The 25,751-nt window shown below is 40.5% G+C and overlaps 1 protein-coding gene across 3 annotated transcripts in view; it reads left to right on the top strand.

Annotated features, from left to right (window-relative positions):
- ANKRD44 (ankyrin repeat domain 44) overlaps positions 1–25,751 on the top strand; it is a 317,462-nt gene that overhangs the window by 167,994 nt on the left and 123,717 nt on the right. For all 3 annotated transcript variants that reach the window (XM_028480445.2, XM_028480424.2, XM_055089237.1), the window contains 4 exons: positions 8,057–8,127; positions 21,804–22,004; positions 22,367–22,454; positions 25,483–25,625. In XM_028480445.2, coding sequence (XP_028336246.1) covers positions 8,057–8,127; positions 21,804–22,004; positions 22,367–22,454; positions 25,483–25,625 — 503 coding nt within the window. The remainder of the gene's footprint in view (positions 1–8,056; positions 8,128–21,803; positions 22,005–22,366; positions 22,455–25,482; positions 25,626–25,751) is intronic.

Genomic DNA, 25,751 nt, shown 5'->3' with positions numbered 1-25,751 from the left:
TGTGGGATCTTCCCGGACCATGGCTCGAACACGTGTCCCCTGCATTGGCAGGTGGATTCTTAACCACTGCGCCACCAGGGAAGTCCCCATACTCGGGGGCATGTGGGATCTTCCCGGACCATGGCTCGAACACGTGTCCCCTGCATTGGCAGGTGGATTCTTAACCACTGCGCCACCAGGGAAGTCCCCATATTTATTTCGATAATTAAAAGCCAAACATTGGCTAAGCCCACCTTAAGAATCAGTTGTTCTCTCTGACCTGTAAGAGTTTTAGTCATTTGGTCTACCTTTTTTCTTTATTCAACTTCTTCCTAGATGACTGGGCTAAGAGAACAGAAATATTACCTCTGGAAAAGATGCTCAGAGTTCTCTTTACTCCTGATATCTATGAAAATAAAATCAAGTGTTAATAGGGATAAGATTTAAAAAAAAAGGTACTTAATTTGTAATTAGAGTTTATGCCTGATAACTTTTAGTTGTGTCTTTGTTTCTGCAGAATCAGCATAGCCCAGTGCTTAAAAAAAAAAAGAAAAAAAGATAAGCTTTCAAATGTCCTTGGGGAAAAAGCATTTGCCTTTAAATCATGAGACATGCAGACTCTGTGTCCTTCAGTGCACAATGGTGCCTGACAGGCAGGTAAATAACATGAAGCTTCCTTTAGAAAAATCAGTTATAAATATTCAACTCAAAACCATCTGATGTCTCCCTCTGACATGTAAACAAGACTCTCAGACAGACGGAGGAAGAGGATGAGGAAGCCGGTCTCACGGGATGACACTGATGAAATACTGCGTCCCCATTCAGATAATTCTGCTTTTGTCGTAATAATTTTGTTGTTCTGGGAGAGGAGGTTTCCTTGGCAGCTGCCTCTTCAGCCTTTTGGAGGAGGATTAGTGGAGGAATGGAGGACTTAAATCGTGACTGAAAGAATCTACTTTCTAGATTTCTAAGTATCTTTCAATTCCTCAAGTGACCCCAAAGCTGCATGAACACAGTGCTGGTGTTTGTTACACATGGGGCATGTGTAGCTTTATGCTGTGCAGCAAGCTCAGGGTCAAGGTGGTGGGTTGAATCAGGAGATTGGGATAGACATATGTACACTAATATGTATAAAATAGGTAACTAATAAGAACCTGCTGTATAAAAAATAAATAAAATAAAATTTAAAAGAATAATAACAATACAATATAAATGTATACATATAAATTATAAGAAAAACATAGTAGAAAAATAGGAGAAATAGGCAAAGAATATAAATAAATGGTTCTCAGAGAATGAATTATAAATGACCAGTAAACAAACATATTAGAAGATGCCCAACCCCACTGTTAAACAGGAAACACAAAAATGTGAGACCATTTTTCTCCAATCAGATTTGCACTATCTTATTTTATTTCTTTATTTTTGGCTGCATTGGGTCTTCATTGATGTGTGCGGGCTTTCTCTAGTTGCGGTGAGCGGGGGCTACTCTTCGTTGTGGTGTGTGGGCTTCTCATTGCAGTGGCTCCTCTTGTTGCAGATCACGGGCTCTAGGTGCGCAGGCTTCAGTAGTTGTGGCATGTGGGCTCGGTAGTTGCGGCACTCAGGCTGTAGAGCGTAGGCTCAGTAGTTGTGATACACGGGCTTAGTTGCTGCGCGGCATGTGGGATCCTCCTGGACCAGGGCTCGAACCCGTGTCCCCTGCACTGGCAGGCGGATTCTTAACCACTGCATCACCAGGGAAGTCCTGCAATATTTTAAATAACTGATAATATCAAGTGTTGATGAGAATGTGGGGAAATTAAGCAATCATACACTGTGAGTGTGTACATTGATACACTTTGGAGGGTTCGGACTATGAAAACCAAAATTGTGCATGACTGTTGACACAGAAAGTCCATTTCTAATTATCTATCCTAGACAAATATTGCACATTTGCGTAAGGAGTCATTTTCTGGATGTTCATAGCAGCATTGTTTGACCAGTGAAATACTGGAAACAATTGAAATACCCATCAATAGAGAGAATGTCTAAAATAATGTGTATTTATATGTTGCAATACATGTGGCAAATAAAGAGAATGGACTCATTCTCTAAGTTTCAACATAAACAGATATGAAAAATGTATTATTGAATGAAACAAGGAAATTCAGTGTTACTACAACATGATACATTAATGTAAAAGCATACTTATGAAATAGTGCTATAAATTTTTTTAAATTGTGTAATATTTTAAAAAACAAGAAGACTATTGTATTGGCCACTCAGCTTAATTCTCTGATTTTCTATGGGTACACATATTTGTATATGAAGACATAAAAGAAACCAGAAACTTACCAACCAAACTCAGAGTAGTAGTTTTCTTCAGGGAGTGAAGAGAGTTCAGCATTGGGGATGATTCTCAAGGGGACTTTACCTAAATCTTTAACAATCTATCTTTTAAAAGAAGAATGCATTAATGTATTACTCATATGATCAAAACATGAAGTAAAACATGTCTTCCTGTCGATGATTGTTCAGCAGTTAGTTGTGATTCTAGTGCTCTCACAAGAGGGAGTGAGTGCACGTCCTTCTACTCTGCCATCTTCATCCCAAGAGGCACAAACTTCTGAGGCCCTGCCTTTCCTGCATGTGCTGACTTGCTTCTATTCAACAGCTGGGGAGATCAGCGATAGTGATTGTGGAGAGAGGACAGCATGAGAAAAAAATGACAATAAGACCAAAAAATAACATGTCGTTAACTTGAAATTTTCTTATCAAAATGGACTGTACAAATGAGGTCATCTTCAAATCCAACAGCAGCTCTTACTCATCTTTTCTTACTCACCAGGGGTGAGCCTTAGGAAAGTCCTGGAAGAGACTATGAATGGGCCATTTTATATGAACGTGTCGTTTTTCTAACAAGAAGGGAGACTAACCAAGAAGAAAGTAGTGTAAGAAAATGCAACTTAATCCCCCCCCGAACCATTTTCATTAAGAGACATAACACTTTAAGTGTACTAGCTTTCTTAAAAGTATTTTATTAGAAAATATTTCAAACATATAGAAAAGTATGGAGAATAATGTAATTAATACCCCTGTATATCAAGCTTTAAGAAATCTTAAGATTTTTCTGTACTTGCATTATATCTTTTTGAAAATGAAGTAAAGCATTGAAGACACAGTTGAAGCCCATTGTATCCTTTCCTTATCCTTTCACACCCTCCCTCCCAAGAGGCAACCACTAGCCAGAATTGGTAGTTGTTTTCTTTGGCCATATTTATTACTTTTATTTCAATCTGTGCATCTATAAACAACATATTGCTCTGCTTTTGTAAATTTAAAAACTTTATGTAACTGGTATTAAGCCATTGGTATTAATCTGCAACTTCATTTGTTCATTCAATGTTGTGTTTTTGAAGTGCATATGTTTATATATATAACTTCAGTCTGTTCATTTCCATGACAGTGTAGCATTCCATTGTACAAATATACCACAGTGTATTTTTCCATTTTCCTCTTGGTCAGCATTTAGGATCCCAATATCTTGCTGTTACAAACATGCTTCAGTGAGTATTCTTGTACACGTATGAGAGTTTCTCTAGGGTATATGATTGGGTGGAATTGCTGGGTGGTAGGGCACGCACATCATCAGTTTTATTAGGTAGCACCACCCTGTTTCCAAAGGGGGTTGTACCAATTCACACTCTCACCATCTGTATCTATGTTTCCCTGTTGCTCCATATCCTTGCTAACTCTTGACATTTCACACTTTAAAATTTTCCCCAGTTTGATGGGTGTGATATGCTTTGTTAATGTTGCTTTCATTTGCTTCTCCCTGATGAATTTTGAGAAGTATCTTTTCACATGTGTCTTACCATTTGGGTTTCTTCTTCTTGCATTAGCCTTTTAAGTTTATACACAATTTTTACTCCGTGAAAGACCATGAGTAACAAAATATGTATTTCTGTTCCATATTATTATAACCGGTGTTTGGAACTAGCAGGAAAAATATGAGAAAGAAGGAATGAAATCAAGGGGGAATATATACATATATATGAAAAATATATACATGAAAATGGAGAAAGAGGGAGAGAAGAGTGACTCTAAGGACCAGAGAGAAAGACGGGGAAAATGGAAGGGAAATGCAATCAGTGTTAGTTGAATGCTGTGTGAATGTTGCTAGTTTTGAAGTGAGGCACACTGCCCTAGAGCTTGGCTTTGAAGTCAAACCACCTGGGTTCACATCTACCATTTCCTAGCTGGGGACCTGGAGCATGTTATTTCTGATGGCCTTGGTTCCCTCATCTATAAAACTGGCCTAATAAGAGTATCTCCCTATTAAATGGATTACACATACGTTAGTATAGAGAGTCAGCGTTCAGATCACGTTAGCCATTCTTAACACGGCTCTTAGCAATTTCACAGCTCTAATGGTAGAATCATAGCTCGTTAGAACTGAAGAGAGCTACTCAAGCAAACGAGTAGCCAAGCCTGGGCTCTGCCACCTAGCATACAGAGCTGCACTGTTCAGTATGGTAGCCACACTCCAGCTGTGGCTGTTGAACACTTGAAGTGTGGCCCGTTTAAATGGAGATGTGCTGTGAGTGTGAAGTACACATGGGATTTTGAAGCTTTAGGATGAAAAAAAGAATGCAAATTATCTCAATAATTAAAAAATTCAATTATATGATAATATTTTGGATATATTGAGTTAAGTAAAATATATCACTAAAGTTAATTTACTTGTTTTTTATACCCTTTTTAGTGTGGTTACTAGAAAATTTTCAGTTACTTTGTTCACATTATATTTCCATTGGGCAGCACTGATTTAGAGGCTCTGAGGCAGAACTGATATGCTACCCATAGCGGGTATCAATCTGTCCCATGTAGCATTCCTTCCTACAAACGTACTAAAGAACGGAGTGACTAAAGTGTTGATAAGAACATCATGCAGACAGCCAGGTGAAAATTCAAACCCCAAAACAGAGGGAACTTACGGCCAGATGTTCTTCATCTCAGATGACTGATTTGACTTCGTGACACAGAAGTCCCTTAAAAGTGGACAGGGAATCTGAAGGGACACCCTGATACAGCCATCTCTACTGGTAGGGAATGAGACTTGAATCCAGCTCTTCGTGAGATCTGGGTGATGTTTGTGACGTGTCAAAGAAACAGCCTAGAATTAAGTAACAAATATACATTTGAGTTACGAGAGAGAATAAAAGGTCTGTCTTCTGATATGCAGGTATAAGCACATTGTGGTAAAATAGACATATTTATGACCCGGGTAAAGGCCTGACAAAAAGATGGGTAATTTTAGAAGGGTTGAATAGCTGAATGTTGGAAGAAGAAATATTAGGACCTGAGGGATAAATACTGTTTGTTTCTAAACCAGAAAGGTAGGCTTTGTAACAATCATCTGGTGCCCCCTCAGAACTAAGACTTAGGAGAGGAAAGCTAAAATTTGTTTCTTGGTAGGGAAAATTTTGTTTTAAAATCCACAATATTTTCTGCTCTTAATTACACCTGGGTTTCCTCCTCCCGGGCATTCTCTAGCATTTGAGTCTCTCTTTTTTTTTTTTTTTCCCACGGTACGCGGGCCTCTCACTGTTGTGGCCTCTCCCGCTGCGGAGCACAGGCTCTGGACGCGCAGGTTCCGGAAGCACAGGCTCAGCGGCCATGACTCACGGGCCCAGCCGCTCCGCGGCATGTGGGATCTTGCCGGACCGGGGCACGAACCCGTGTCCCCTGCATCGGCAGGCAGATTCTCAACCACTGCGCCACCAGGGAAGCCCTGAGTCTCTCTTAATCTTCAAAAGATACCTGTTTGTGCAGTCTCTAGGTGATGGTTCTTTGTGTTCTTAAATCTATATGTTTGACTTCCCCCTACTTTCCTGGGCAAAGACTATGCCTCTCACTTCCTTGAAGACCTGAGTCATAGATTTAGAAGTAAATATGACATTAGAGGGGATTTGGAAATAAGAACTGCTAATATTGTTCTAGTGTTTTGCAATTTACAAAGTACCTTCAAATTCACTTGATTCTCCTAACCACCTCATGAGGTGGGTAGAGAAGTATTATTATGTTGTTGTTGTAAGCCTCATTTTACAGAGTAGTGGCTTTTGGTAGCTGGGCCAGTAGGTGCTGAAATCAGAATCAAATCTGGGTATTCTGACCCTGAGTCACACTGTCCTTCCCAGACCTCATGCGTTTCACTCCAGAGCATTTAGCCCAGGACATCCTGCTACTGGGGAGTGAGATGTCTGCTGCCTTGGCGTCTTAGCACCACCAAACTGATTTTGTTTGGTTCTTACTGATGTAAGGGGCTTGAACCTTTTCAGGTAAGATGCCTGGATGAAGTTAGTAGAATTAGGATTCAAATAATTTTAAGCTTGATAAACTAAGCAACAATTTACCAGTGGCTCTCAATCTTAACAGCCTATTACAATAACCGTGGGTCCTGGGGAATTTTTAAAAAATACCTGTGCCTGGTCCCACCTCCAACTAATGAAATCAGAATGAGGGGAGAAGAGACATTCTCTCTCTCTTTGTTTTAGGGATTATTATGTTCTGGTTTTCTATCATTAGTATGGTTGATGGTATTTGTTCTTCAGTTGAAGAGAAAAAACAGTGTAAGTTCTATGATTAAATTAAATTCCTAGCACACTTTTATCCATGAAAGTCTCCTGCTGCCTTTTTTTTTTTTTTCCTAAACACGGTTCCTGTTTTTTAGCTGTCAGCTGGCCTTGGCCTTCACAGAGATTGGTCAGCCTCTGCTTACACTTGACTCACTTTCTCGGCCCTTGTCTCAGAGCCACCTCCTTTGCACTTCCCCTCCTCTGCCTTACTTTCTAGTTTCTTTGAGCTTCCTTCCGTGTTGTCCTAAGGCTAAAACAGGCTCCTCTTATTGCATCTGCAAAGATATCATAGATATTTTCTCCTCCTCTCCTTTTGCGGTCCTTTTATAAAACTTTCCATCTCTGACCAGAAGACTGATCAAAATCCAGATTCCAAAAAAAGGAAGCTCATATTGGGTGTTGTAGTGGTTCAGTTGTAGCTTGGTGGGCGTGTACTCATGGAGAATTGTGCAGGTGTCCTGGGCGGAGGGCATACTCTACTTTCCGGGAATCTGTTCCTGTGGAGCCTCTGTTCCGTGATTGTGATGTGGCCCCCAGGGAGCTGAACATGGGCACCTCCCTGAGTATGACCGGGCTCTGGCTCGTGTGTCAGCCTGTGTGCCCACCCCATTGCGTGAGGAAGCCGTGAGCAGCCTACATAGGCTTCATGTTGTGTCTGTCCAAAAGCTCCATGGAACCTGACTTCTTCCTACCAAAATATTTGGCTAGTTCCAGAGAAATAATTGGGATTCTTGGATAAAACGGATTTCTGCTAATCCCTTTAGCCCAGATCAAATCTCATCAGAACTCAACTTCACTGGCCTCTAGTATACATTCGTTGGAAGGCTGCTCATCGCTAAGTTTTCCAAGAAGGATGTTGTGTGCCCTGTGAGATAAATATGCTTAATGACTAAAAATAAAATAATGTATATGACTACATATTTTATATCCAGGAATATATATTACATTCAGGAACACGAACACACACACACACACACACACACACACACACACACAGACTAAAAATAAAATAATGTATATGACTACATATTTTATATCCAGGAATATATATTACATTCAGGAACACGCACACACACACACACACACACACACACACACACACACACACACGTGCATACACACCCCTGAAAAGTTCTTCATTCTTCAGAACCTACATTTCTATAGTTCTGGAGAATCTCAGCTTTCTGACAACTGTATCTCCTACCCAGTGAGACACTGTTATTTCTCATCTAGTCTTGACCCGATTCTTCTGACATCCTCAGCTCCTGGTCTTGCTCCTTCTACTACATTCAGTGTCTTCTCCTTGTTTGGTGGCTAGAAAGCACATGACTGACAGAAAGGAAAAAACAAAACAAAATGTGTTGGTTGTACCCAGCAAATGAGAGCACAAGATATAGCATCTGACTTCACATCAGCAGAATTGCATTATGCCTCTAACCTGTGCTGTTTGGTTCCAGGAGCTCGTGTGAATGCCAAGGACAACATGTGGCTGACCCCGCTGCACCGGGCTGTTGCTTCCAGAAGTGAAGTGAGTGATTATCTTATTTAATCTAGCACCTCCAGTTTCTAGAAAGAGAAAAATGCTTTCTGCTGAATTAGGGATTCTCACTGGTGAGCAAAAGGCTTTTACTTCTAATGCAGGAGGGTTACCAGATTGTACAGCTGTTTGTTTAAGCACCTCCTGTGTGCCAGGCATGGTGCTAGGGGCTGACTGGGGTGGTCCAAGATGGATGGTGTGATCCTTGACTTCAGTGAGTTCTCAGTCTGAAGGGGGTACAAACAGGTAAGCAGATCAGTACACTATCATAACTGAATTGGAGGAAGAAGCAAATAACTGTCTTCTTGAATAGATGAGGTCTTCCAAGAAGACATGTCAATTGAACTAGTCCTCAATTGAGCTAGTCTTTAGAGGATGATAGGGACTTACCAGGCCAGGAAAAGGAGAGAGGACTGAGGCAGGAGGAGAAACACGCTGTAGGACAAGGGTCATGGAAGTGATTGAATGGTGGGTTCAGTTGGATGTAGCTGGAACACAGGGTGTAGTAAAAGATAAGTCTGATTGTAGAGGCTGGGTCCAATAGCAGAGGGCTGGGTGTCCTCTGAGCAGTGGGGAGTGTTGACAGCAGAGATAAGTTGTGAACCTGACAGGATTTGGAACTTGTGAGGGTGAGATGGAAAAGAAGCCATTGGGTGAATGGTAACACCATTACCATTGGTAACCCAATGGAAGGCAGAGGCAAAGGAGCAAGGGTTGGGGAAGTTAATCAGTTCTGTTTGAACATGCTGAGTTTGGCAAACATGTCACTGGAACGTAAGCACCGTGATGGCAGGGATTTTGTTTTGTTTCCTGATGTAGCCCAAGCCTGGTACATTGTAGGTGTTCAAGAAAGAATTTATTTTGAATGCTGGAAATTTGGGTGAGGATGGCAAATATGTCTTTTAATTGGAACATTTTGTCCATTTACATTTAAAGTAATTATTGATAGGTATGTACTTAATGCCATTCCATTAATTGTTTTCTGGTTGTTTTTTGTAGTTCTTTTTTGTTTTTTTTCTTCTTTTGCTCTTTTTCATTGTGATTTGATGACTTTGTTTAGTGTTATGTTTAGATTCTTTTCTATTTTTCTACGTGTATCTGTTGTAGGTTTTTGGTTTGTGGTTACCAAATGTGTATATGTTGATGATCTCTTAATTTCAAACGCATTCTAACAACTCCGAATTTTTATTCCCCCTGCTATATTTAATGTTTTTGACATCATATTTTACATCTTTTTGTTTTGTGTACCCCTTAACTACTTATTGTGGATATAGATGATTTTGCTACTTTTGTCTTTTAGCCTTTCTACTAGCTGTATAAGTGGTTGATCTACTACCTTTAGTTTATGTTTGCCTTTACCAGTGAGATTTTTCCTTTCATAATTTTCATATTTCTACTTGTGGCCTTTTCTTTTCCACTAAGAGAAGTCCTGTGAACATTTCTTGTGAAGCTGGGTTAGTGGTGCTGAATTCTTTTAGCTTTTGCTTCTCTGTAAAACTCTTTGTCTCTCCTTCAAATCTGAATGATAACCTTGCCAGGTAGAGTATTCTCAGCTGTACGTTTTTTCCTTTCATTGCTTTGAATATAAAGTGCTACTCCCTTCTGGCCTGCAAAGTTTCTGCTGAAAGTCAGCTGATTGTCATATCCCTTGTACATAACTAGTTGCTTTTCTATTGCTGCTTTTATTTTTTATTATTATTTTTTATTTTTTCATATATTTTTAAAAATTTATTTTATTGAAGTATAGTTGATTTACAATGTTATGCTACTTTTTGCTGTATAGTAAAGTGATTCAGTTATACATATGTGTGTGTGTGTGTGTGTATATATATATATATATATACACATTCTTTTCCATTATGGTTTATCACAGGATATTGAATATAGTTCCCTGTGCTATACAGTAGGACCTTGTTGTTTATCCATTCTATATATAATAGTTTGCATTTGCTAATCCCAAACTCCCAATCCATCCCTCCCCACCCACTCCCCCTCCCTCTCCCCCAGCAACCTATTGCTGTTTTTAAGATTCTCTTTTCTTCTTTAATTTTTGTCATTTTAATTACATTGTGTTGTGGTGTGGACCTCTTTGGGTTTGCTTTGTTTGGGATTCTCTGGGATTCCTGGACCTGGATATCTGTTTCCTTCCCCAGGTTAAGGGAGTTTTTAGCTGTTATTTCTCTGCCCCTTTCTCTTTCTCTTCTCCTTCTGGGACTCCTATATTGGAAATGTTATTACACTTGATGTTGTCCCAGAGGTCTCTTAAACTATCCTCATTTTTTTAAAATTCTTTTTTTCATTTTTCTGTTCAGCTTGGGTGATTTCCACTACTCTGTCTTCCAGATTGCTGATCCATTCCTCTGTGTCATCTAACCTACTGTTGATTCCTTCTAGTATATTTTTCATTTCAATTATTGTATTCTTCAGCTTTGTTTGGTTCTTCTTTATATTTTCTAACTCTTTGTTAAAATGCTCACTGTGTTCATCCATTCTTCTCCTGAGTTCATTGGGCATCTTTATGATCATTACCTTGAACTATTTATTGGGTAGATTGCTTATCTCCACTTCATTTAGTTCTTTTTCTGAGGTTTTGTCTTGTTTCTTCATTTGGAACATACTCCTCTATCTCCTTATTTTGCCTAATTCTCTGTGTTTATTTCTATGTATTAGGTAGATCAGTTACATTTCCTGATCTTAGAGAAGTGGCCTTATGTAGGAGACACCCTATGGGGTCCAACAGCATGCTTCCCTCTGGTCACCAGAGCTATATGCTCTAGGGGTGCCCCCATCTGGGCTGTGGGCCCCCCTCTGTTGGAGCAGGTCAAATTATTGTGGGTTTGCTGCGAGGCGGGGCTGGCTCCCACTTGGTAGGCTGTGAGGTTCTGCCTCATGGAGTAGCTGTGGGCCCACTGGAGGATGGGTAGTTTCCCCAAGCAGTTAGCTGTGCAGCCTTGGGGGTGTTGGGCTGGTGCTGGTGGGCAGGTAAGTCCCCCAGCACTAATAGGCTATCAGGAGGATTCCAAAATGGCACTTGCCAGTGCTGACGTCATTGTAGAATGAACTCCCCCAAATGGCTGCCACCAGCGTCTTTATCCTCAGATGGAGTCCCGGTTGCCTTCTGCCTCTCTGAGAGGCTCTCCAAGAATAGCAAGTAGGTCTGACCCAGGCTCCTTTTAAACTACTGCCTCTGCACTGGGACTTGGAGTGTATGAGATTTTCTACATGCTCTTTAGGAGCAGTCTGGTTCCTAAGCTCTCTGGCTCTCCTGAACACAAGCCCCACTGGTTTTCAAAGCGGAACTTCTGGGAGCCCATCTTCCTGATGCAGGATACTGGGCTGGGGAGCCCAATGTGGGGCTTGGACCCCTTGCTCCTTGGGGAGGACCTCTGACATTGTGATATTCTTCCCACTTATGGGTTGCTGACCCAGGTGTATGGGTCCTGAGTATGCTGCATCTTAGCCCCTCCCATCCATCTCATTGTAGTTCCTTCTTTTTATCTTCAGCTGTGGGAAATCTTTTCTGCTGTCTTCAGGTCATTCTCATAGATAGTTGCTGTGTAAGTAGTTGCAATTTTGTTGTGCCTTTGGGAGAAGGTGAGTTCAGGGTCTTTCCACGCTGCCATCTTGGCTACATCCCATCCTTCCTTTTGTGAATTCTATCCTATAGCCATTACTTTATGCCTCCCCTAAAAAATAGCTGGGGAAAGGGAAGCATGCTTGAGAGGGGAAGAACAGAGAAGGTTTGGGCTGGTCTTTTGGAGCTTTGCTATTAGCACTTGCCAAAGAAGATATGGGGGTTCACTAAGAGAGCTGGCACATCTGTCTGTTGCTTAGATGGGGCAAACAGTGATATTCCTTACACAAATATGTTTTAAAAACCATTTCTTCATTGAAAGACTTATAAACTCTATATTGTCTTCAAAACCCCTGTGCTTCTAAAATGTGGGTAATTGATCTCTCTCAGGGCTTCAAGGTTCAGGGTTCAGTCAGGGAAGCAGAACCACAATGAGGGATATAGATAAGATATTTATTATAGGAATTAGAGCTTACACAATTGTGTGAGCTGCTGAAGAAGTTTATGTAAGGCTATCCCCTTGGTTTCTGTGTGGTCCTAAAGTCATTGTAGGCCAGCAGGGTCTGCAGTTGAAAAGAAAAGCTAAACATGAAATGGGGGAAAACAGGAATAAACTGGAACCCGTCTGTCTCTCACTGCCTCTGCATCGTGGATGTGGGTGCCTTGCAGAAGGAGCTGTGTGCTTCACCTCTGAGCTTGCATGCACCTGGCCCAGGAATGGGAGAAACTGAAGAAGATATGGCAGGATCTGAAGAAGCATCTACCTGGTACTGCCCTTTGCCAACACAGTGATGCAGCTGGTCAGTGACACCGTGCACAAGCTGCCACAAACCTGGCACCCAACATGCCAGTCAGTCTGTGGTTTCATGTATGCCTTCCAAAACTCATGCAGATTTCTCCAGCACCAACCCTAAATGGAACAGTACAGCGGAGGGAACTCTGCGAAATGTAGCTCAGCTTGGCTAACTTAGCACAATATAAAACTACCGCTGAAATTGTTTTTCTGTTTTAATTAAAAAGATCTTCTAGGCAGTAAGTTCTTTGCAATGAGTGGCATGCCTATGGCTTGTCATTTTATGTTTAGCATCTAGCCTGCACAGGAAACAATTGTTTTTTGAGTGATTCATTAAAGACTGGGTTTTCCACTTAAGCTGTGTTAACCTGGTTCTCTGTAGAACTGCTAATGTGGAGCTAGTATACAGCACAGAGAACGCTGGTGGTAATCATCTTTCATGCATGCAAGGTAAACTAACTTGAAGTTTGTTTATGGGAGCGTGGCACTAAAAGCAAGTTAAGCCACTGGATCCTGCAAAATCAGAGCAAGTTTCAAAAATAGCGTGCAACAAGATATCAGGTTAAGTCAAAGTTATCGGTATACATCAACATTTCTGAGCCTTCTTTCCATCAGGCACATTTCATGTTTGGATTTCTATGCCTGGAAAAATAATGTTCATTTGCTAAATTCATTTCCTGAGCCTGTTATAGCAATAGGAGTATCAGGTCATAATACTGATTAAACATCCACCCATGCTTGACATTATAAAAGCTCCTCTGCAGACAAGAAAGTAGATCAAGAAATGGTCATATCACTTAAAAACTGTCCAAAATAGATTGGGTTGTGGAGATGAACCTTTAAGACTTAACTTGGTACTGACCAGGCTGCATTGTGTGCTACCTTCTAGGCCCAGTCCCCTCCTCCTCCCACCTCCATCTGCTCCCCATGCCTGGGATTCCCAGGGAGGAAACACCAAACAGATAATTGGAGCCCACCAGTGCTGTGTTCTTACTGACCCGCCCAGGCCACCATTCATCCCCCTCTTTCTCTGACTGCTCCCACAGCTGTGAAAAAATGAAGAGAGGTTCATGTGAAAATATTAGGGAAACTTATTTTGCAATGCTAGATAACATACATGAGCAAGATTTGGGGCTGCCAGGGAGAATTATCTGAAGTGCTGCTGTGAATTATTTCATATCGTTTCCCCTGTTTAGCTTACTCTTGTTGCTTTTTTGTTGCCCTTGGAAAAGAACAGCTGTAGGGGAAAGGAATGAAATGCATACAAACCTGGAGGGTTTAACACATGTTTATTGAAGCCCACTCTGTGGAAGGCACTGTTAAGTGCGGATCTTAAGGGGGTACAAAGTGTCCCTTCTTGGACACTGTGTGGAGGGCAGACAACCAGTACACAGCCAGTAGACAACCATAGGGCCTACTGTGGCCTGTGTCCAAATGTGTTTGACCTTTCACACATGCATTTTCTTCTGTAATGAGCTGAGAGTAGCACCAAAGGATTTGCTGAACTTGTCACTTTTCTGTTCTGGAGGCTATTTTGTGGTTAGAAATGTTGAAAATAGTTGTATCCTGTCTTTGGGGTATAGAATTGAGAATGTTGTGTTCAAATATGTATTGTCACGGTGACCATTTATTGAGCACTTACTGTGTGCTAGGCAGTGTGCTAAGCACTTTCTGCACATTATTCCATTTTAACCTCTGAATCACTCTCTGAGATTGACACCGTTATTAATCCTAATTTAGGAAACGTGATCTCAGAGAAGTTAAGGAACAAGCCTAAGACACCACAGCCAGTAAGTGGAGGAGGATGTAACCTGAAAACCTGCTCTCCTAACTGCCGTGCTCCACTGCTGCCCTCACATCACATGGGCACCCCTAGGGATACTGGTCCAACTAATAAGATGCATCTATTTTTGTGTCTGTGCAGACAAAAGTCTGACAGGTATAAAGATGCTTCCCAGATCTGATCAGGAGAAGCATTTTATTTTATAGCTTAAATTTTAAACATCACATTTTCCCCTTCCCTCTGAAAAACGTTGTCATTATGGTGGGCTAAATGCTAATAGACAGGAGAATTGGAAAAATTATATGGGAGACTTGAATGTTATTGCTTTCCATAAATTATGATTATAAAGTGATGATCACATATAGAACATATATTGTACCTGGAATGGGAAGAAAGTAAGCATCTTATAACCTATTAGGAGGTAGATGAGTAGTATTCAGATTTAGTGTGTATTCAGATCATCTGCAGTGCTTGTTAAAAGTACCTGTTCTAACACTGCTATATATAAAATAGATAAGCAACAAGGACCTACTGTACAGCACAGGGAACTATACTCAATATTTTGTAATTTCATGCATATATATATAGCTGAATCACTTTGCTGTATACCTAAAACTAATACAACATTGTAAATCAACTATACTTCAATTAAAAAAATAAATAAATAAAATTACACACACACACCAAGTACCTGTTCTAGAACCTCACCCCCCAGTGATTTTGTTGAAGCCTGTAATTGAGCCTGGAAATCTGTGTTTCAAAAAGAAGATTCTGATGCATGTGGTCTACATACCACACTTTGAGACCAGAGATTAAAGATTGGAAATACTTTAGAATCTGGCCTTCCCAATGTTTAAAGCCAGTGGGTTGTTTTTGTTTTTGTTTTTAATACTTATTTTATTTTATTATTTATTTTCTTTATTTTTTGGCTGCGTCTGGTCTTAGTTGCGGCACGCGGGATCTTCGTTGAGGCGTCCTGGATCTTTTTTGCTGCGGTGCGTGGGCCCTTCCCTGCGGCGTGCAGCCTTCTCTCTAGTTGTGGAGCGCAGGCTCCAGGGCGTGTGGGCTCTGTAGTTTGCGGCACGCGGGCTCTCTCATTGAGGCAGGCAAGCTCAGTAGTTGAAGTACGCGGGCTTAGTTGCCCCGCGGCATGTGGGATCTTAGTTGCCTGACCAAGGATCAAACCTGCGTCCGTCCCCTGCATTGGAAAGCGGATTCTTTACCACTGGACCGCCAGGGAAGTCCCCCAGTGGTTCTTGAATAGTTTGAATTCTTTCACATCCCCAAGTCTTCCCTTTGTGCTACTAGTTCTTAGAATAATTGTACTCTAATAATGATTATAATAATAAAGTGCAAGTTTAGTTTAATAATAGGTACTTTTAGAAGAATAATTTGATTAATTTGAACAAATTAGGCACCAATTTATACAGTTCTTACAGGATATGAAATTGCTATAATCAATAGAGGGTAAAAGCCCCAACTGGTTATTATTTAACATTAATAGAGTGAATGCCTTCGGGACTCGAGTGCAGCCTCAGGGACCTCAGCCCATGTAAATGTCTTGTTAATTTTCCTGCCGTATATAAAAAAAAAGTCTTGTTAGTTTTTGCCTATTATTACTTAGAGAGTTTGGTAATGATTATACCAATATATTTATTCTACCCAAATTTATTGAATATACACTAGGTGCCAGATACCTGCCAGGCTTTGTGGTGAGTATAGAAAATTGTATGAGACTCAGACCCTGGTCTAAAGCAACTTACAGTTTATAAAATTTGACATTGTTTATGCCTACAAGGACTCTGTATAGTCATAAAGCATTACTTTTCCATGAGTAATTTATGATCACTTAAATGCAATGCACATTTGAGAGTAAGAAAAACAAATATTGGAGGCAACAGTTTTTAAGGCACATGTATCCTATTTCTTCTCATCTTTTCCATGTGCCACAGTGTATGTTTCTACTTCTTATACAGGGTTGGAGTGACCTTTTATAAAAGGAGAAAGTCATAAAAAGTAGAAATAAAGTGACTGAAGATGCCATCTCCAATTCCCTCCTGTGTCACATCCCCTGACAGTTCCTCCCTCTGTCTATTATTTCTGTGTCTCATATAGGACAGCCTACTGTGGAGTGTAACCCAACAAAGCCTACAGTCCTAAGGCTGAATGCTGACTAGGCTGATCCCTCCACTCAGGAGAAATGCCGGAATCCTCACACATGCTTGTTCATTAAAAAAGAAATCAAGCCTTTGAAGCAGCACTGCTCACAGTGTGGCTTGTGACTAGTCTGAGTTTTTGTCTTTCGTTTTGTGACATGAGTGAGCATTCAGCAACTTTTAGAGAAATTTGATAGAGTAATTTCATGCCTGCTAAATTAAATGATAAAATAATTGAGTTTATAATTTGTCTTTTTTCATTTTATTATTCTAATTACTCATGATGAACTTGAAATAATAATTTTTTAAAAACTGTCCCTTCACCACAGATAGTTTGAAAAGTACTGTTTAAGTATCCTTTCTTGATTCAGAAATTGTTCAGCTTCCCTTCCCCCACATTAGCTTCTTTTTTACCTTGTAAGTTTCTGTCAGCACAAACTCCTAGCTGTTAATTTTTTAGCCAATGTGTGATACAGGAAAAGAGAGACTTCTTTTGATTACAAAAATCAGTAATTCCCTAAATAGCCATAGAATTACTTCCTCTTAAAACCAAGTTATAATGCTTACAAGATTAAAATTTTTGAAAGAGAAATGCAACTTTGAAAAAGGAAATTGTAGTCTTTTTAAATCAAAGCTTCGTTTTTGTGAAAATATTGTATTACATTTCTATTAAATGTACGAAGCCACTTTGGCAGGCTAAAACTTCAGAGTTTAAAAATGTAAATAACTAAGGAGAATTAACATTTCAAAGTATTTATGTCAGGGTGCTTGGTTGTTACTGTGCGCTGAGTAAGCTCTGACCTAGTAGAAAATGCACGAGCCCTTAAACCCAGGCTGGCAAACCATCTTCAGCCATCTTCCCTATAAAATGAAGCTGCCTATCAAATGAGGGGGTCAATCCAGATGACCCCTGAGGCCTTTTCTATGTCTAATATCCGGTATATCTGTGAATTTAATTCCATAATCATTTTATACTTGCATTTTCATTTTTTTAAAAAAGGTTAATCCTTGGAAATTAAATAAGAACCCCTCCTTTGTATACTAAGTGTTCCTTGATAGAGTCCTTTCTTGTCAAGTAAGATGAAAACTTTTCAATTCACTATATAAGCAGATATAAAAGTAAAAATGGAGAATGGCAAAGTTAAAACATTTTATAAAATTGGAGAAATAAAAGTTAACGGTTATTCTAGGTATCCTTGAACTGTGAAAGTGAGTGTTGGTACAAAAGACACGTGGTGAAATGGGCACTCACGTGGGAATTATGTAAAGTTCACATGAAAAGAAATTTATTAGAGACCCTACCCACTTCTTTTTTTCCTATCTGATCAATGAACTTGAACCTTTTCCTTTTCTAATTTTTTAGGTATAACCCAGATGTTGGTCAAGGGCACCTAGCCTTCTAAATGGATATGACTGACTGGAAACCACTTGTTCAAAGTCTGATATTCTCCCAACAATTCCAAAGAATTCCTGGAGATTTTAAGTTTTGGTTGCCTGGCTCCACAAGCTTGCTCTTGCTGCATTCATTGGGTGTATACATCAGCTTTCTCCTCTTCCCTCTTGGCCTGTTGACTCTGTTCCCACCCAGATGTACACCTCCTCCCTGGGGTGCAGGGCCACGTCCTCTCTCCAGTCTCTCTGTCCTCATCCCTTCCTTCCTGCCAAGCTCTAAATGCTTCCCACTCTATTATGCAGAGCAATGCAACTCTGTTTGGCCCCCTCCCAAAATTCACTGTAGACCCACCATCACATAGCAAGAGCTGAATTCAGAGGCCTCTGACTCTTTTCATAGGACCTGCCCTCCTTAAAAGACTATTTGGACTTAAAAATAGTATTTTTTCATGCTGGTAAATAACAAAATTTAATTTTAACCAGATTTGATAATTTATAGTTTGTGGTAATTCAGACAGAGAGCTAGTCCAGGGGGTCTGCAAACTTTTTCTGTGAAGGGTGAGATAGTAAATATTTTAAGCTTTGTTGGCTGCATGTGGTCTCTGTCACAAATACTCAACTCTGCTGTTATAATTTGAAAGCAACCATAGATAATATGTAAACGAATGAGGCTGTGTTCCAATAAAATTTTATTTACAAAACCAAACCAAAATTTATCTGATTAAAATATTTTTAGAAGTATTGTCTACTTAAGAATACAGTTTTTTTCCCCACAAACTCTAAAAGCACTTATTTATATATAAACTATAACTGGCATATGAATGTATATTTTCTTTGCTTAAAGTATTGCTGTGTGTACAATGCAAATCATTCCTAAATATTTGTTTAAAAGTAGGGCCTCTCCTAGGTAATATCTCATTCACCTAGTCGCAGTTACTCTAAAAGCAATCACATTTTGTTACCTTTAAAAAAACAAATTTCTCATGAATTGGTCTTATGGTATAAATTTGTGAAATGTTCCTGTACATTTTCTATTTTGTTAGTCTATCCTGAATTTACATAATATTTAATGCAAAGCAAGAATCTGTACAAGTACAGTAAAATAATATACAAAGCAAAGGTATTAAAGAGACAGTATGTATTGTTATTTTGCAGTGAATGTGTGAAAAGGATATATACCGTTTTTTATAGTACTGCTTTTGAGATGGTTATCTCCAACACTTTTGGCCACGTATCTGCAAAACTTTTTCAGCATGCATCTCCAGAATATGCATCTCATTTATTTATAAATTATATATATGAACTACTATCATTAGATAATATTTCAAGGCACAGGTGAAATATTAAAGTGAGGCTTTTCATTTGTCCTAGTCTTAAATAACCATATAGATAATAGACTTTTTAAAAAAAAATAAATTTGTTTATTTTTGGCTGCATTGGGTCTTCGTTGCTGCGCATGGGCTTTCTCTAGTTGCGGCGAGCGGGGGCTACTCTTCCTTGTGGTGCGCGGGCTTCTCATTGCAACGGCTTCCCTTGTTGTGGAGTACGGGCTCTAGGCGCATGGGCTTCGGTAGTTGCAGTACGTGGGCTCAATAGTTGTAGCTCACCGGCTCTAGAGTGCAGGCTCAGTAGTTGTGGCACACGGGCTTAGTTGCTCCATGGCATGTGGGATCTTCCCAGACCAGGGCTCGAACCCGTGTCCCCTGAACTGGCAGGCGGATTCTTAACCACTGCGCCACCAGGGAAGCCCTAGATAATAGACTTTTGATGATTTCTCTGTTTTTGCCAAGCTCTTATCAGATCTGATTAAATTTGTCATTACTTTTACCTTGTAATGTAGGTGATAGAAAGCTTTTACGAGGAGTAGAGGTGTCAGCTCTGTGACTTTCACATCATTTATGCTTGCATTGGTATTATTATTATCTTTAATCTGTGAGTTCCTTGCATAAATCTTGTCCATTTTAGGGTGTTTTTAGTTTAAGGGTACGTATTACAATCTGTAAATGGACTCGGCAGGCCATCACTCTGTATTTCAGTGCACTCAAAGTGAATGAATGGAGAGGGCAAGCCCTGCCCCCCCAGCACTGTGGAAGCCCCACCCCTCCCTGAGGGCATCTCCAACACTGTGAGGCAAGATCTTCCATGGAGCTGACCGAGGGCAGGACACCAATCCAGAAGTTAAATACCAGTGTAAATGCTTTCCTTTTTAAAGAAATAAAATATAAATGGAGGTTCCAATATTTTCTTCCCATATCACAGTTGATTGCACATCTACATAAACTGCATAATTTATGAGATGAAAATTGATAAAAATATTATTTTTCTCTTATTTAAATCTTAACGCTTATATTGTGATCTAGCTTTTCTTTTATTTTTTGTTCACCCACCTAGTTTTTAGGATAGAGCCTGACTAATGTTTCCTTCAATCTTCCATAGTTCTAACAGTGTTTTTTACATAGTAAGCGAGCATTAATAATACATGTACACATGTTTCACTCTAAAATGGGCTCAAGGACTATTTAATAGTCATTATCATCAGTTGTGCTGAGGATGGGTGGCATATATCTTTTTTTTTTTCCTTTTTGGTAATCTTAACAAATTGATTGTTTGCTTGGATCCTATCAGTTTATTGCTCTTTATTTATAGCATCTAAATGGAGTCCCATTGTTTTCTTAAAGTGTATTCTCTAATTTGCAGAGTTAACTTCTTTTTGCTCTCATTCTACTGTTCGAGTTAGCCATTCATCTCAATATGTTGCCACTACTGATGCATGGAACATTTTTTAAATTTCATCATTTTTGTCCCTGGTTAAAATGTTAATTCTGAGAGTTCAAATCATCTACTTTTTTGGGATTCTTTTATATACCTGCATGATAAAGTTGATACTCCAGGCCTGTGGGGATTAAGGTGGACAAGGGTAAGTTCTTTGTCCATGAAGGGTGGCAGGAATGTGGTACTAGTGCCTTTCATTGGTCTATTGATGCCACATTGACAAGATGTCCCTAAAGGAGCCAGGGACATCCAACTGGTCTCAGGGATGTCTCTAGACATAAAGAGAAACAACCGACAGCCTTCCCTTCTCTTGAGAGAAGCTATGTCATTTACTTGACTAAAGAGAAGTGTCCTCAATCCTGGCTGCATAACAGAGTCCCCAGGGAGCTTTACAGACATTCTGAGGCCAGTTGGAATCAATACAGAACAGTCCGGTGTATTTTTAAGAGCTCCCCAGGTGATCCCATTGCACAGCCAAGGTGGAGAGTTATAGTTCAAGAGGCTAATAAGATGATTAGGTCAATAGAAGGAAAATCAAAAGTGGGAGTCTCAGTAAGGGTGAAGGGACTCAACAGCAGAAAGAAAGTCTCATTTTAACCTAGAAAAGATTGGGGAAAGAAGGAACAATTTCATAACTTCAACCTGAGGTGGTAATAGACATCCTCTTCCCTTGACTGCTTATTGATCAAACAGGGAGGGTTGAGATTTGACCAAGAGAACCAAAGATTTATAAATTGATCCAAGAATGTCTGGAGAGCTTTGGGGCCTTTGGCTTTGGAAGATGGAGGCTTAGTGACAAATACGGCTAACCTTGGATGATCTTTGGGTGCCCTTTGGTCTATGGCTGGTTTAACCTGCTGTGCACACTTGCACATGAGTGCTCTCGTTTGGCCTAAGGATACCTTATATTTTGTAAGGAAACCTTACACTTGGAAGTTTATTTGGTTTGGGGGTTTTGCCAGGGCTCTTGGCCTAACAGAGAAAAGGAGAGTGAATCTGTTTTAATCTGTGCCACTCTTTTAATCGTCATCCCGTATGACCTTGCTTGTCTCAGAAGAATATACGTCGTGAGCCAGCCTGTGAGGACAGGGAGCCTTTCCCTTTCTGTAGTTCCAGGGTCTGGTGAAGCAACTTATATGCAGTAAGGATTGACTGAGCGTTTGTCAGTGACCCCTGCAAATTCTGCTTTTGTTGTAGGAAGCGGTGCAAGTGTTGATTAAGCACTCGGCTGACGTCAACGCGAGAGACAAGAACTGGCAGACCCCGCTCCACGTGGCAGCAGCCAATAAGGCTGTCAAGTGTGCAGAAGTCATCATTCCCCTGCTGAGCAGCGTCAATGTCTCTGACCGAGGGGGACGCACAGCCTTGCACCATGCCGCTCTGAATGGCCACGTGGAGGTCAGTGTCCTCATCGTTGAGAACAAGAATCCTCCCCACAGACCCTCTTAGCCCCATGTGGAACCTAATCTCATTGCTGAGGCTTTTAGATAATGTGACAATAATATTTGTACACCAAACCTTAGGCAACTATACCTATTTTTAAATTTAGAGCCACAATGAATTGAAAAAGTAGCCGACACCTCAGTCTTTTCCTCTGACACACGTGCCGCAGGTTGGCCGTGGTATCTTCCTACTTTGAACTTCAGATCTCTGACCTGCCTTTAGATTGGACATTAATTTGGCTCACATCACCTGCTGAGAGTGAGGACCCCTCACCATTACAGAGTATACACTTGATTTCACTGTCGGTTATCTTTCAGATGGTTAATTTACTCTTGGCCAAAGGGGCAAACATCAATGCGTTTGACAAGAAGGATCGGCGTGCTCTGCACTGGGCAGCTTATATGGGTAAGGATTCCATGAATGGAGAGCAAAGTGCAGATAACTTGAACTAAAGAAGCCCCGGGTTTCTCACTGACCACGCAGGTTTTCTCTTGGGCGAGCCTGACTTCTTTTCAAGCTAAGGGATTCAATTGAATTAAGATTCGGTCCTTGTACTGGCATGCACAGAGCACTCTAATTGGGCAGTTGCTTTGTCAGAGATTTATTTATCCTGCAAAGAGCAGGAGGGATGAATCATGGCATGGACTTCATTGAATGTGTTTCTATCTGGATTGGAAAGCTGCACAAATGGTGCTTATTTTAACTTGTTATGGCAGCAAAATAAGGTGTTTAAAAAGAAAGAAGGAGGGGCTAGCAAAGCACGGATGTAAATTTCATTTGTCTTTTTATTTATAAATATTCCTGAAAGAAACAAAAAGGAAGGAATAAAGGACAGCACTCTGGCTGTCGTGTAGGTTGAGGTGCCCAGAGTCACTGTGGGTGGTTCTGCTGCCCCACTGCCTACAGAACTGGGGCTTGCTCCTTGTTTCTGCCAGCTGGGGTGCAGAAGACAAAGAAAGACATTACATTTCTATGCTTTTCCTCTTCACTTTTGTTGGCACTAGTACCACTGACAAATGAGAGCCCTCATAGAGTTTGTTCTCAGTGTTGACTGTTGGGAAATGAAGAACTAAAAGAACTAAGATCCTTCCTTTGTGTTTCTAATTGGAGAACATCCTGCAATTAGAAAAGCAGAAAAGCAGGATTCTATCAGCACTAAATTATAAACACCCTGACTACCCATCACAACACAGGAGATTGTGAAAGATCTACACAATGGGACACTATGCAGTAACGACAGTGATGATATCATTAGTTTTTTTTGTTTGTTTGTTTGTTTTTGTGGTACGCGGGCCTCTCACTGTTGTGGCCTCTCCCGTTGCGGAGCACAGGCTCCGGACGCACAGGCCCAGCAGCCATGGCTCATGGGCCCAGCCGCTCCGCGGCATGTGGGATCCTCCCGGACCGGGGCACGAACCCGTGTCCCCTGCATCGGCAGGCGGACTCTCAACCACTGTGCCACCAGGGAAGCCCCTATTAGTATTTTTTTTTAACATAGAAAGATTCTGTGATATGTTAAGTGAAAACAGATCATAATACAGTATGAATAATACAATCCTCATTTTTGTTAAAAATATCTATAAAATGAAAACAACCTGGGATGTATTAAACACTGAAATATTAACTGAGTATCTCAAGGGATTGTGGATGATTTTGGTTTCCTTTTAACACCTTTTTGCCTTTTCTGAATCCTTTTTAATAAGCCTACGGACCTTTTATTATCATAAAAAATAATAATGTTAATTGTGGGGAGAAAAAGGAGAATGGGTTGGGGCAGGGATGAAATAAATTCTGTGGCTATAGATAGGCCTGAGTGAATTCTTGGACTTAAAAACACAGAATCTTAAGATTTTTGCACGCATTATCCTTTTTTACAAGGTGACATGGACTTTCGAGTTGTTTGAAGCAGGTTGGATGTCTGCACGGTCCCTGCAGGACTGGAGCCAGTGAGCGTTTGCCAGATGATGTTTAGGCAGAGCACACACTAAGCTAGTGTGACGTGGGACTCAAAGAACCTGGAGTTTCACGTTTGTTCTTTGCTGATACATGGCTAAAACATATGTGTAGAATTGCTTTAAAGTAGTAAAGTTACATTTTTGTGTGTCATTGGGATACAAATAGGAAAACATATACAGATGACTGTCTTTAGGGACTAAGGGACAAAACCAGGGCAAAGAGCTTAAGATAGCAACACCAGTAATTCAAAATAGTTTTTTTCTGTATATAAGTCTTCATAAAACTAGCCAAGACAAAACTCTGTCTCTCTTGTATACACACACACACACACCCCCCCCACACACACACAAACACACACACACACACACCCCACACAAACACACACACACACACACACACATTTTAGGCCCTGGAGCCAGTACTCATCTTCTACCCTTCAGTTATCAACAATCTTTAGAGCAATGATCTTGAAGCATGGAATAGTCTTTAGTCAGGAAATAAAGGTCAAATACATTTATCGTTGTATATATAGCAAGATAGAGAACAAAGGAAGATATTCTAGAAAAGATGCCAACAGGAGTTGAAACTAGAAGGGTTTTCAGTTTAGCCAGTAATTCATGAGAATTTGAAGTTGAACCATATGAAGTTGCCATTTTTGTGGGCCCAAGAAAGAGTCAAACAGCAGCAGTTGCATATGATTTAACAATAATCTGGAGTTGTTCTGATTAATTGATCTTTTTTCTTTCATTAGTTTTTCCAAACCAAATTGTCATTGTTAGACTTTTCAGTGAAGAATGGCAATTGATTTCAAAAGCATTGCTTTCATTTGACATGATTTTTGTTTAGTCTCTGGTTCTGACATATTGGCAGGACCTCATTATTTATTTGTAAACAGGCATCGGTCTCCTTAAAGAGAAGGCTCACATGTGAATCATCTTCTTTCTTCCCACAGCACTTACATGATGCCTGACACATAGTACGTACTCCCTAAATATTTGTTGGATATTTGCCATGAAGCACCTTTTTTTTTTTTTTTTTTTAAAGAAGATGTTGGGGATAGGAGTTTATTAATTTATTTATTTTTGCTGTGTTGGGTCTTCGTTTCTGTGCGAGGGCTTTGTCTACTTGTGGCAAGCGGGGGCCACTCTTCATCGCTGTGCGTGGGCCTTTCACTATTGCGGCCTCTCTTGTTGCAGAGCACAGGCTCCAGACGCGCAGGCTCAGTAGTTGTGGCTCACGGACCTAGTTGCTCCGCAGCATGTGGGATCCTCCCAGATCAGGGCTCGAACCCGTGTCCCCTGTATTAGCAGGCAGATTCTCAACCACTGCGCCACCAGGGAAGCCCGAAGCAGCTTTTGATAAACAGCTTAGCAAAATGCTGGCGGCAATAAAAGCTGATGGTGATAATTCAGGTGGAATGAATTGTCAAATTGTCCTATAAAGGTTAACGATGTTTTCTGCTGCTTTGTTTCTACAGGCCACCTGGACGTTGTGGCGTTGCTCGTTAACCACGGCGCGGAAGTGACGTGTAAGGATAAGAAGGGCTACACGCCCCTGCATGCCGCGGCCTCCAACGGGCAGATCAGCGTTGTCAAGCATCTCCTGAATCTGGGGGTGGAGGTGAGCTATGATTCAGGCATCACCCCATGGTGCATTTGTGGGTTTTCTGTTGTTCTGAAATTAAATACTGTTTGCTTTTAACATCTATGATACATATCCACCAGTCATTTTTAAAAGACTGGCGAG

Source organism: Physeter macrocephalus, chromosome 2 (genome assembly GCF_002837175.3).
Source record: "Physeter macrocephalus isolate SW-GA chromosome 2, ASM283717v5, whole genome shotgun sequence".
In the NCBI taxonomy this organism is placed as follows: Eukaryota; Metazoa; Chordata; class Mammalia; order Artiodactyla; family Physeteridae; genus Physeter; species Physeter macrocephalus.
The sequence above is the reverse complement of the archived record's forward strand: the minus strand, read 5'-3'. Positions and strand labels throughout refer to the sequence as shown.